General features: G+C 36.5%; 1 protein-coding gene across 1 annotated transcript; it reads right to left on the bottom strand.

The window, feature by feature from the left end:
- Nucleotides 1-2,372: 2,372 nt before the first annotated feature.
- On the bottom strand, nucleotides 2,373-11,815 carry LOC121413334 (single-minded homolog 1-like). The gene is made up of 8 exons (XM_041606119.1): nucleotides 11,740-11,815; nucleotides 10,703-10,792; nucleotides 8,430-8,538; nucleotides 7,631-7,716; nucleotides 6,688-6,887; nucleotides 5,451-5,557; nucleotides 4,951-5,098; nucleotides 2,373-4,252 (listed from the first exon to the last, which is right to left on the bottom strand). Exons 1-8 carry the CDS (start codon nucleotides 11,770-11,772, stop codon nucleotides 2,791-2,793), a joined length of 2,235 nt encoding a protein of 744 aa, XP_041462053.1. The 5' UTR covers nucleotides 11,773-11,815; the 3' UTR covers nucleotides 2,373-2,790.
- Between the last annotated feature and the right edge of the window lie 2,861 nt (nucleotides 11,816-14,676).

The raw sequence follows: 14,676 nt of genomic DNA, 5'->3' as shown, positions 1-14,676 counted from the left end.
GCAGGGGTGAAGAAAAGGGGGCTGAGAGAATAAGTGAAGAGTAATTACGGAGAGAAAGAGATTGGAAATGGAACAGAGTGTGGTGGGATGAGGGAATGCTACAGGGACCTTTAGATTATGAGTATGGAAGGAGTCACAGATATTAATTGGAAGGGTGGCAGAGAGTATATAATAATATTAAATCTGATAAAATCTCAACTTAACCATATAATTAGTAGTATTTTGATTATAAAAACACTCAGGCACGTGCATTACTGCAGCGCATTAAAATGTTTATATTGGGATACACCTACCATTCCCAAATTTGCCCAATGTATATTGAGAGGCCGACCAAATCATATTAACGTTTATTTCGAATGTATTATCGTTTTTGGGGGAGTCGAATTCGATGGTGTGATTGTTCGGAGTCAAAAGATCAGATGATTTATATATGTGTGTGTTTATACATGTGAATATATATATATATATATATATATTATTGTTGCCCAGTCTTTACTATTATTAATCAAATGTTTAAATCCAAGTATTTTGTATTTATTATGAAGTTAATTGTTATAATGGTATTGTGATATCGACTATAATATGACTGATAGTTAAAATTGATTAATACTTATTAATGATTTAACCAGAATCAAAGTACCATCTAACACGCCAAAGCATTAGAATAACTTCTTGTCTTGTTACATTAGAAAATGGGAGAGGGGGAGGGGGGGAATGATCACTTATTCTACAATTAACATAAATGTTTGGTACTGTCACAGATGTTGACAGATTAACAAAAGATTGACCACAAGCATAAAGTATTTCGGATTTGTAAAATGAATAAGTTACCTTTACATTGTCCGTGTAAAAAAAGCACCGATGTCGCTCGATTCCATCCATGAATTACAAAATTTAATGTATTTTATGCTACATTTTGAATACATAATTATGAATTCCATGCAATAATTAATTTAAATATTAAACAAGTAATTTCACAAAATTTACTTGCTTTTTTTCTAACATACATCTACAAGTTTAAAACTGTACATACGATTGCAACTGTTTTCCGCCTAAAAATATTAACATTAAAAAAGAGAGCTATGAACAAATTGACTGATAAGTGAAAATTCGCAAAACAGTCTTACAAAACACAAATACAATTATTTCAGTTTGGATATGAATGTTTTCTCATTTTTTTCTTTTTATTTAATTTATACGATAATTTTGTCTTTATTAATGAATTAATCTTACAATTACTTTTTATTTCAAATCTACAGTCTGCCAGTTTACTCTTTGTATTCATTGTCCATCATTAGAAAGTTGTAACATCAATCATAAGTTTATATAAACCTCGTCAAGATAAATAGGGGCTCATTATTTTTTAATAGGAATTATGTTTAACCAAAATTGTACCACCCAACGACATTTTACTGCTCAATACCAAAGGAAATGTAACAAATTGATTCTCAAACAATTTTAACATAATTTTCACAATTACATTATTATGTCATAGAAATGTCAGTAATCCTCATATAGACGTTTCTTTTCAAATTGATTTCCATATAACATGAATAGATAATATCCATGGCGAAACAGAGAACATCAAATTACAATGTTTTTTTAAGCTTGATATTTGAAAATGAAATGATGAGGGGTGTAGTCGAGGCTGGTACTACCGAGTGACGAGGCTACTGAAGAAAAACTTTGCCCATAGACTTTGTACATGTGACTCGACCCTAGACCAAGGCCGGCAAAATGTGATTTCGATCATGGCCGTAGGCAGATTTTGTTTGCTGCGAGGGGCAGGACACATTAACTTTTTCCAAAAAAACCCTCAAAAATGAGGGAGGGAAGCGACCGAGCTTGTTGTTGGGGCGTTTTTTGCATTTTGTAAAGCGAAATGAAGGATTTCGTTCATCCTTTTGTAAATTTTGTGAAAATCCCCTGCTGCTTACTGCCTTGATCTTGATGCTGGCATTGACTTCATCCCTTGAAATTATCTAAAGCTTATTCTATAGAGTTTCATCAATAAAACGGGCTGTGACCGGTATGCAGTCGATCCGGAGGTAGTATGACTGTGTCATTAACCTGGTACGATTAACCGTTAGATGTGTTTTTTAACGAGTTATCACCAAGTGGTATTTTGCTTTCCGATCGTAAACATTATCGTCATTACGATAAATTATTTGTTTCATAAAAAGAAATAACATTTGTTCAAATCTTTGCCCCATTCTTCAAATGCTAACCTGAAAATATTAATTATGTTTTCTGTCTTGCACTATCACATTTAAACATTAAATGTTGATGATTTTGAGCAAGGGTGACGATGCGGGGGGGGGGGGGCAAGGGCGACTGCCATCTTAAGATTATCAAGTAGGAAAGCACAAAAAAGGAGGACAAGAGAAAATGTTGAGAAAGGGTTAAAAACATGATAAAGAAGAATATCTTAGCAGAGAGGTCTGGGCCGTGTATCTCTTTTAAGATGAATTATTGAATTATGAAAAAAGAATGATACCATCATCTTCATGTCGTTTTGCCTCCCGGCGCTACCCCCTGACAATGTGAGAGGTCTATTTGACCAATTTGATTAAGTGGGGGCTTTTATTACATTATTAACGTGATAAATTGCAGTTTGCAATATTGACTAAACCTTTAAAAAAATGGCAATACAGATACATCTAAAAAGCCAATCACACCTCATTTATTGAGTTTACACTTAACAAGAGTAAGAACATATAAATCATATTGAATGCCCAATAGTTAGGATTAATGTTTATCTTTTATCAGAGTTCAGGAGTTTTCATTCTCTCAGTAGGCATATGCATTATGGAGATCCTTTAGATGAGCGCCATTTGCATACCATCCTAAACCTGTTCTATCACACATCGTGGTGGAGTTATGAAAGTAAGGGTATTCTTTGGGATCTCGACACTGGTCCGCTATTGCCGCCTCCGACGTCCCATAAGCGGCGTAAGCCGACGTCCGCGCCAGAGCCGTGTTCCCTGAATAGCACATCGACGAGTCCTTATTGGCTGAATAATAGTCAGTGAGACGGGAGGTACCATTTATGGACGGGGGTGAAGTGTGTCCATTACGGAGGGATGATGTCCTACGACTTGGACTGGTACTTCTTGCGCTATCGTAGGTAGATGTGTGACGGTTGAGGTCTGACGTGCGCGTTGAATACGAAATATCATGAAGGTCTCTTGAATCGCGATTATCGGTTGCACCAGAAGAATTCTTTCTCACCGATGAGTTCTCTGAAGAACTTCTTCTTGTTTCTGATTGGCCCATATGATGGGTGTTTGTTACATCATTTTGAGATGTATTTACACCATTCAATCTGCTGTTGTTCAGTTTATGACGTTCTTCCTTGACAAGTCTTTCTGTTGCGTGTACCAGACTCTCAAACTTCCTGCTGCCATTGCTGACTGTATCACTTTCCCTTCTTTGTCGCGATTTGTCATGACTATATGCCCTCGGAGAAACGGTCGTAACGCCTGAAGGGCTACCCGTTTGCGCTGGTGACGTTACTGTGTGAGATTGTTCGGTGGAAACGCCATTATTCGGTGACGTCATTGTGGTGCAAGATTGAGAAAGTGTTTCTAAATGTCGAACATCGCTGGTATCATTGCAACATGTGGAGGTACTTGGAGCACTTCTCAGGTTATCCGTCACTGAATAAGAATGCGAACTCTTGCGCGTATCAGCGTAAGACGATGCGTCTGTCCCGTAGCCATGCGCGGCGGTCCACGTGAAATAACTTCTCGCTGCGTCTGTCGATCCGTAATACCGGTCATCCCCATAATGTCCGCGGTATGACGAGAATCTATCGTTCACGCAATGCGCGTATGCCTCGGCGGTCGGGTACGCGAACGAATTTCCGTACGCACCGTAAGTTCCATCAGCGTACATGTTATGTTGGTAGCCTGCGGCATAAGTTGCCGAATACATGGCATTGTATCTATCCAATCCTTCCTGGTAGGCTGCTGTCAATTGCGGCGTAGGTACTGGAACCTCACAAGCCGTTGCATATTGACCATAAGTCCTTGCCTGAGTGTATTCACTTGCAGCAGCTGCTGCTGACATAGCATCTTGATAGAGCAAGGTCTGTGTAGGAGGTTGCACTTGATATGGTTGGTATTTAGATGATTTGCTTTTCTTTTTGCTTTTACTCGGTCTCGTCTTTTCCTCGACAGTGGAGAAACTCGATTCCGTTTTGGCTTGGAGTTGATCAAACTGAAGAATAAGCTCCTTTTCTTCCATTTTGCTGAAATAAAAAAGAAAATACAGAGGAATGGAAATTAATTTCTCATCCTTGAACATATTTCTATGGATTTATGCGAACACCAAAATGTTAGGGCTTATCTGAGTCTGAGAGTACTTTAAAGCGAGCAAATACGAGCAGGGTGACGAAACTTTCATTTCGCAAATTTCGCATCCAGTTTGGGAAGTATCGTTAATTTTGTTTCTAGGTTAGAAATTCAGTATGTCCTTTTCGCAAGGTGCGGAAAAATCAATGGATTTAGCCTTTCCCAAATATTGAAGAGCGAATATAGGATTTTTTGCCGGAGATTTTGCTCTATTGCTAACATCTGCGTCCTTTGGAAAACATTTTTTGCCTATGACAATGCTTTAAAACTTGCCAACAGTCGATCGGTTGAGAATATAGGGCAATGGCATAGCGTTGTCTTAGAATAGTTTATTATCTACTTAGTATTGAAGGAAATCTGAGCTTTTTTCAAGTCCATATTAAAGACAACTTTCTTCATGTTTTGTTTCTCTCGGAAATCTGCCTCTATTTTCAAGAACTTCGTCAAATAACTTACAGTAAAAGCAACATTTTGCTCTTGTAAGGCATCGGCTTTGATTGCAGTAATTGGGAGTTTAACTTCAGAGAAAAGAATGTGAACGAGTGAATAAAATCAAGCAAATACAAATAAAATCATCGATAATTCATGATCTCACCTTAGTACAGTGTTAACACTGACGATACAGTGTGGTCTAGATGATCGGCTATTGTGGACAATAGTAGCAGCACTCTGCATCCAAACCCATCCTCCTTGCTTGGATAGAAATCGGTAGTACCGGGTTGTGGCTTGACCTTTTAATAACACTGGCAAAATAAAATCATGAATTAAATAAAACAATGTTTAATGATATATCTATCCATTCTTCCTTCGTAATTGGATAATTTTGTGAAAAGCATGTTAGTTCGATCGACACTGAAGCAACTCTTGTGTTGATAATCATTTTTAGTCATTAATGGGTTGTCTATCATGCGGGATCAACATTAAATTTTTAATAGTTTCAGAAACCTTCTTCATTAAAACTTTTCGATTAATCATTTACAGGCCTATATTTTATTTTTTAAATGACGATTCGATTCTTGTGTGATTTAGCATGGTTTCTGATGTCAAGGTTTCCATCAAATTTAATGTAAATAGACCCTAATCATTGTGACTTACATGTGTGATGTGCATATCGTATATGCATGATATCCATGGGATGTACAAAGTGATAGAGCGTCTTTTCAATCAGGTCCTGCGGTTCATACCCAGTCAGAACTGCCACTCTGAAAGACAGTAAAAAGAAGATTATATCAAGGAACAATTCCCAGGGATGATGGAATATCAATGACAATTAAAAGGAAAAGAGTAATATGTGTTGATATGGCAGTATGTATTCCAACAAGAATTCATAATTTACAGCATTTCATAAATTTACATGTTACGTATAGGATTGAAAGTGGAAAGTCCGTATGCAAAAGGTATACAATGTATTTGTATTTCCCATATATTGTTGAAAAATATATGGGAAATGTGGTCCAGTGGTTAGAGCATTGGACTCATAATCGTAAGGTTGTGAGTTCGAATCCCAACTCTGCCATTGCCTCCTGAGTCCACTTTGATAAAAAGGCCCGAGAGTGATATCTGTTGTCTATAACGTCAGCCACTATGACTGATTAACCTAGACGTAAAATGTTTCATAGGTAATTGGTTTTATACCAGCTTGGCGTTTACCAGCAAAATGCTGTCCTGCCGAGTTCCTTTTGAGTGAATCCCCCATTTCCACAGATACTTTTCTTTCCAAAGTATTATAATTTTTTCTATAAAATATTTTGTATTTTTTTTTTATATGTTATTATCATTAATGTATTGTAAATATTTGTTAAAATGTATGAAAATGATTTGTATATTTGCTATTTCTGTTGGAAATAAAATCTGAATCTGAATCTGAATCTACTGATTCAGGGAGTTACCACAAACAGAAACAGAAACAAACAGAAACAAATACATTGGTATATGCTATACATCAATATACTCGTCATGCTTGTAAAACAATGTATGAGATGGAAAAGACAGCATTGATAATAAAACGGAAACTTCATATTTTAAATCTTAAGTTCCAGATTACTGGAACGGGAACAAACAGGCACAATGATTTCACTGTCAGTTAATTGCCTCATAATTTATGATTGAAAGAAAAAGAATAACGTACAGTATATACTCAACGAATATTGAATTATCCCGGAATACATTTCTTTCTTTTTTTCAAATGTTATGTATTTTCTATTACGTTTTTATATTTAAAAAATGGTTTATGGCGTTTAAAAGAGTTTTCTCAGCAGCTAAAAAAAATGTCAAGCACTTATCGACCAGTATTTCTGAAAAAATATCATTTATTAATATGTTGCCTACTTACTTGCCATCAAGGAAGATTAGTTTCATATCAAGACTGGCCCTGAACATGAACATGTTATTATATAGTTTAACCTCGGTGAGTGAGCTAGGAGGTAACGAGTGACCGATAGCAACCAAACCAACATTTTGATAACATCCGTCGTAGGGGGCGATGTCCATGGTGTATTGCTTGATCTTCAAGTAACCGTGGCAATGGATCACCTGATGGAGAAAGATTTAGAAAAAAATGTCTTGAAAAGAAACAGTGATAAAACAAAATGCAAATGTTTGTTGAACAGAAATGCTGAATTTTGAGGAATACTTTATATGAACTATAAGAAGAAAGAAAGGAAAACAAGCATTATATGGATCAATGCTTCACTACTTTAAAAAATGAAGGATTACCAAATACGTCCTAAAACATGATTGTATGAGGAAGGGAAATGTGAATGAATTTTTAATAAATCAAATTAATTCTTATTGTAGCCTTATTTGGCTTCAAACTTAAGGCCTGATACTGTTGGATAAGTGTTACTCCTCCATTCGGCAGGCATGGTTGGAGTCTAAAGAAAAGAGAAAGTCTCTTCTCGCTTCTCCTGTTGTACTTTTCAAACATTTGATTTGTCTCTGCAGTACTTGTCTCCCTCTCACCCACCCTTTTGTCTCCTCCATCCTACCATTAGTTACCCTGTCCTAATTGTCGCCATTTTTTATATCAACCACACGTCATATATTATCAAATCTTGTATCGTTCCACCAAACCTCTTTAGTACAATTACATCGTCATCACATAGACGCGCGTGTTAATTACAACTCGCATGCTTCAAAGGGGGAAGTTCAGCTAATCACAGTTTTGTGATAGGTTACCATTAATGCTATCAATCGTTTTCGAATGCACGTGGATGGCTACTTCCAATCCACCAATATGCTACGATTATATATATCCGTGCCAGCCAATATCCTACCTTGTAACCGCCCGAAGTTAATCCAGCATTCCGCTTGGCCAGCACGCACTTCATTCTCAAGAAAAACTGACGTTCCAGTTCATAATCTGGAAAAAAAAATGAAATTGGGAGAGAAAAGAATGGGCTAAATGCATTCAGTTTCTTTTGACCGGCCCTTTTTGTTATCAAACTTGGATGGGAAATTACATATTAATGACGAATCGGTTCCATCGCGTGAATATTTTGAAACTGATATGAAATATTTTGTGCCTTTTTTGGCCTTTTTGTGGGGGACCCATCCCTTATTAAAAAAATACTCGTTCGCCAAAGTAGTACTTATTGGAAGTAGATGCAGAATATTGTAATGAGCCTATTTTTTTTACACTACATCTATCATTATTTTGATTGCTATACACTGTAAGTTACACTCACATTGTTGAATTTAAAGATATCTATAACTACTTTATTGATAACGAATATTGTTATCTGGTCTCAACGTTAAAATAAATTCTTAATTCATGGAATGTTGTTTTTAATGAATGCATAGCATATAATGATTACATATCATAAACCATTGTATTATATCAATAATATCATAATTGGAAAAAAATGCATCACAAACCATTATGAAATCGGAAAAAATACACCATTATGAGTTAATTCATTTGTTTTTATTAATATCATAGGATCAGTATTTTTCAGTTTATTAATTATTCAAAATTCTCAAAATTTCCTTATTGGATTGTTTATTTGTCCATAAATATATACTAGTATAATGAGATTGATTTCTAATTTCAGTGTAATTATGTAAAATGTTTACCTGTAAGTAGATGTGTATGGTATGGTTGGTGAGCAGTGAGTAAAGCAGTCATCTCATCATGATCAGCAGGATGGATATATTCATAAATACTATTACCCGTTAACTCAACCTAGATGATACAATATAAGAAAATATACACCGCAATTATGTCATTACATGCATTTCCATTATTTTATTTATACGAGTTGGATGGACTTATCTACCATTTTCCATTGGCTCCAACTTAAACATAGAATATAATAAAATAAACCACATAAATATATGTCATTATTTTCATAAATGTTTTTGTTCTGAAAATAGTTATCAACTCTTATATAAGTTTCTGTTCTCCTTCTAGTCATTATTTATCTCTGTCTTTCTGATGACTCAAGTACCCACCTCTCCGTCAACTCATTTCAAAGAATTATATCAACAAAGAAAAAGTATATTTGCGGTAATGAAATATCAAAATTATACCACAACAAATACCAGAAAACAAACTTCTCTTGCCCTTGCCACGTAAAAGGTGCCTTTTAGAATCTAGATCATGCAGCGTAGGACTATAAAGAACGGCTGGATGCAACTGTTTCATGTTTGCCAAACTCTTAGCAGAAGAAAAAAAGTTCAAGACCAAGGGTTCAAAAGCTCAAAAGTGCAACGTCAAATTTACCAAGAGGAGATTCATTTTATACACAGTCTGATTGTACTTTTGGTGAACTTTGACTTTGCCAGCCATTGTTACCCTTGACAGAGGGGGCCCGGGTGAATGGAAAATGATGGAGAGAGGGTTTTGGTTGGCCCCGTTAGATGCCTTGGAGCGGAATGCGGATTGGGGAACAATAGAGGGACAATGGAGAGCAATCCATTACCATGTAACTTGTTGGATGTCTGACGTCCGATTGATGCTAGTTACGACATGGGAGGAGAGGAGGACGGGATGAGGATGGTGTGGAAGGGTGGGAAGCGGGAGTGGTGGTGGTGGTGGTGCCGTGGTGGAGGTGGTGGAGTTGATGGTGGTAGAGCGGGGGAGCGGTGTCGATTTAGCTTACTGAAACATGAATAGTGTTATCCAAAAGCGAGGGAATTATGTACAAACACACACACACATACAAAGTACGAGATGAAGAAGAGATGTGAATAAAGTGATTTTTTAAGGATACAAGCAACGATCATAAAATCTGAACTGATATTGATTCAGAGGTTGGAACGTGTGAAAGAAATTTTTATATGAATTTTGAAGTAGAAATTGAAGACAACAAAAAAGGAAGAAAGATATAGAATATACGAGGAGAGAAAAGGAAGGAAGGGAGGGAGACTGATGTGCAAGAAAGGCAGGGTGGGATGGGGAGGGGAGAGGGGTAAACACGGTAAAGAGAGCAATAGCAAAGGTGGACGATGTCTTTGTCACGGTTGTACTTTTTTCGACTCAATTCTTCGCTCAGGGCGTCATGAGATTTGGAAGAGGGTACTATGACAAAAACTCTAAAGTTGGTACGTAGTTGCACTGTTTTTGATACGTCTTTTCTCCCCTCTCGATATTGCACTTTTTGGGGGAATATACCGCTTGAAGAATAAAGTACATCTGACCCAGGCACTGCTACGTCAAGATACTTTGCTTCCAAAATGGAGTAGCGACTGAGATGAAGAAGGAACATTTCTTTATGTACATGGAGTATCAATTTCAAACGGTCGTGGTCTTAGCACTTTTGTCTGCTTTCGGGTCATGGTAGAGACAAAAGTGCCAAAAAAGAAATAAAAATGTCAAAGTGGGGTTGAAAATTAGAGGGACAGAAAATGAAACTTGTCCAGGTTGATCGGCATTAACCAATTTGGGGTATATGTAGAGACTCATCGTGAGTAGTTGCTTTAACAAAATGAGATTTAGATCAGTGGTGTAATGAGCAAAAGGCTTTGAGGTTCAAATTCTTTTATAAAAATCGAAAGCATGTAAACATTTTTCTCTATAATGATTTTTTTAAACACATTTTTTGCATAGTGATAAAACAATGATTCACCTATATTTCTTGTTTTCTTCTTTCCTTTTTTCCATTTTTTCTTGGTCGTGAAACTTTATTTCTTTAATGTTTTCGGGGCGTCAAGTGTCCCAAAGCCCCACCTCCATCTATCATGTCTATACGACATCAGTTAGATTAATACATTTCTAGTCGTTCAAATCCAAGTCGTTTAAATTATTTTTTTAAGATTCATGATAATGAATTATCAGATTAGAATCTTTTGTGCCATTTTGAGGGAACATTCTGTTAGACGGAAAGAAATGCCAAAGATGCGCTTACCTGCGATAAACCAAGATGGACCGAAGCAGTCTCTGAGATGTAGATGATCTTCCCATCGGGTGCTACTACGAAAATAAATCCATCAAGGGTCTGGGGGAAGACAATAGATGTTCAACTTGAGACTGAATGATCACCACAACATCATTTCTGAAATATATGTTTCCTTCAAATGCAATAGGTTTCCAATGAAAAATTGCTGTATTTATTAATCACCCAACCCAGGTTATCGGTTCTTACAGAACACGGTTACACTTGGTAATTCCGAAGATTCGTAATTCTGAAACACGTTAATTGCCTATACCTCATGTTCGTTGATCCGAAAAAAGGGTTCGTTTATCCGAAAACGAAGTGAGATTCGTAATTCCGAAGGTTCGATAATCCGAAAACGAAACAAGGGTCGATGTTTCGAAGGTTCGTTAGCCCGAAAACGAAATGAGGTTCGTTAATCATTTCGTTTTCGGACATACGAACCTCATCTCGTTTTCGGATTAACGAACCTTCGGAATTAAGAATCTCACTTCGTTTTCGGACTAACGAACCTGCGGAATTACGACCCTTCGGAAATACGAACCTTCGGAATATCCGAACCTTCGGCATAACGAAGCTTCAGAATTACGAATGTATGCGACAGAACACGATGCAGGCTGATATCAAGAGACATTCAGCACTTGTGGTTTCATCATTCAGAACATTTGTATACCTGTAATTAACGGCCAACAAAATAATGATTGGAAATGCACTACTTTTCCCAAGAGATTTGTATACGTTGTTGACACTAATATAAATTATGAATGATGTTCCCCAGATGGAAACCACGACCCCCCCCCCCTCCTCCCCTCCCCTTGAAGCAACGGACTCTACATGTATAATCGCAAATGTTTGTAATTTTCTAACGTTTACCTATATTTTATTTCACCCTGGAAATTGAGCAGTCCTTCGGCTAACCTATTTTGCTTGTATACTGATCGAGCTCTATACAAATTAGAAGACAATTTATAGATAATGTAATGTTTTGGTGTAAATCCTGATAAACATACCTGCAAAAGATGTGCTCCTAATTCCTTAGTCATGGCATCAAGAGTGGAGATATTCCGACTACCCCAGGAATCACCAAGACCTAAATGAACCAACGAAACAAAATATTGAAATGTTAGCTATATAAATAGCCCATATTTCAAATAAAGACATTCTAGATCACAGGAAAAAGGATATAAATAGATATATGCCATTTTGTTTACGTATACATTAACAAAATAAGGTCTGAGCTCCGTAACACTGACATTTGCGATCAATTTGCAAACAATTTGATTGGTTGAGACATGATATGTTAAACGAAGTAATCATAAAATAGTTGTTTTGATAATTTTTTTTTACTTATTTTACGATTAATTGCCATGCTTTTTTATAAGAGCACGAGATTCGTTAAATAAAATAACGTTCACTAACGATTTTCTTCAACAACCACTCTTTTCTATTACTATAAAAGGGAAAGCGGAATAAAAGAGTCATATTTATGCATCGGCTGACTACTCGTGTAAACGCCATGGATGCCTCTGTCAGTGAAAATGATTAGTGCCAAGTCCAGAGTATAAGTGAATATATAGTTATAGAAATAGATGAACATATTTTGATGCATCCTCTTCAGATTCGGTCAATGAAAATCATTTAAAGATTCAGTATGGCACTAGTGAGCACCGAATGTTCGAAGACGTGAACGGGTGATTCCTCGATGTCACGAGGATATTACAGCTACTATTTCTCGACGACACACTTTTCATACCAAGTGTGTGAAAGGTTCCAGAGTAAAAAAAAATAGATCTTCATAATACCTCTTCCCATAGACCATTTGTTTGATATTGTAGAAAAATCACATATTGCAATCTGAGTGACGTAACAACAGAACTTTAAAACAAATGTTACGCTCGAAGATGATGACGAAACAATTTGCGCGCGACAGGGTAACCATGAGGCAACTATGATGGAATCATAGGAGAAATATATCATCACAATTTTGATTGTTAAACAAAAAAATGAATAAAATGACATTTTATTTCCACCAATCATATCAAGAGGCAGTGACGTGAACGATTACACATTTGGGGTAAGTCAAGTAAAGTTATTTTATATTTAGCACGTGTTTTGCGATCGAAAATAAGCGAAACTTCAAACGAAGAGCAACGCCTCCCCTGGCATGCATGCAAAGCTAGAATGTTGTATTTTATTATATTTAGGCATAAAGTAGACACCATTCGATAAAAGCTTAGTTTGATTGACAGCACTGTATAGAATGATTTTAATTACCCTATAACGCACAAGACCTGATGCAATATATATATTATTAGAAATATATCGTTATTCTTATCTATGTAATTTTCTTTTTTCTATTAAGCGACCGAAATATCCTGTCACTGGCAGTACTTGACAGTAACGATAAAAACAAGTCACGTGATTCTCTTATATGATTATTATATCTATTTATTCTTTCTATCTGTAGTTTGCACAGGCTATCATTGTTATTGTCCATACTGTATATGATTTACTTATTTGCAATCAATTTCACCAATATCATTCAATCAAATACAAAACCTATCCTCTAATATAAAACTGTATCCCAATTGGGATATGGGACTAATAAAAACCTTATTTTGGTAAACTTCACAATTTGAGAAATTGTAATTTTTGGGTGACGATATTGGATAGCCTACCCTTTTTTGTAAAAAAAAACCAGCAGTAAATCAAATAAGGTTGATCAATCCTGAAATTAATTTTTGGTTTTGATTCATTTGTTCTCAGGCACACTCAAAGTTTACGCACAAATCGCGAAATATGGTAGTTTGAAAGAAAGAAAAGATGGACGTTAATATCGTATGATAGCGAAGATATTATATTTTATCCTCAGAAACCCATATAATGCAAAGACATCTTGGCAGAAGTGAGAATCAGTGAATGGAATCGATCCGATCATTGCTAAAAACGTTCCTCCCTAAACCCCCCTGGGTATCGGAAGTTAAACAAGCTTGCGAAGGAAAACGTTTACTCAGATTTGTCATTCATAAAGTCGGCTTTTTAAAATATATTGCTGCGATCGTATTACATTTCATCAGGCTCTCACAGCAAGACGACGTTAATGAAATCTTATCGAGATACACTCTCCCAGATATTACCCTTTCTGGTTCAAAATCGGGGCTATGTCCTAGAAATTATAAAAAAAAATGGAAAAGAAGAAGAGAAGGCGAAAAAGAGAGAATTGACAGGAACGTCTTTATTTGTTATTCATTTAGTCCATACTCTAATCAATGACAGTTTGTCAGATAGATTCAGCGCAAATGCATATCATGGTTTTGGACGAATGTAGGATAGGAGAAAGCTATACCCATATCGTCCTTTGTATTCTAATAAGCATGATAAGTGGGACAATGATTGGTATTCCTGACTCCAAGTTTACCCGCGCCGCGTGCGCCTTCTTCGAATGTCTATTGATTTCGCTCGGGAATGGAGAGGGGGGAAACTGACAGGGGAAATGTACGTCAAGGCTCCCAGTGCCTTCGACAAACTGAGTCGGAGAAAAGAGTTGTAAACTATTCATTTCTGTGCAAATTTTATCGGTTGCCATGATATTCCAAGGGGCGCTTGTGGAGGGGGGAAGAAGGGGGCACGTTGACCAAACACTGGCCAGTCTCGCTTCGTATAGGATACGAAATAAAAATTCTCGACCGAGAAACGACAAGGAGGGTACATGATATAGGCCTACATACGTCAAATCCGCCCAATAACCATGACACCGCCAATCTTAGTTCACTCATTTCATTTTAAGTCGCCAATCTTCAAGATATTCTGTTCACTGGAGCTCATCTGATTTCTTATAAACACCATTCTGACCAAAAGAAAACCCTTGTAAGTCCAAGCCTTTGTTGGGAATGTATTTTTTTTTTTTTACATTGTTTGAAGAAAAATCTGCCACTGCAATAAACCAA

This window comes from Lytechinus variegatus, chromosome 4, assembly GCF_018143015.1.
Source record: "Lytechinus variegatus isolate NC3 chromosome 4, Lvar_3.0, whole genome shotgun sequence".
NCBI classification, from domain to species: domain Eukaryota; kingdom Metazoa; phylum Echinodermata; class Echinoidea; order Temnopleuroida; family Toxopneustidae; genus Lytechinus; species Lytechinus variegatus.
This window is presented reverse-complemented; position numbering and strand designations above follow the sequence as displayed.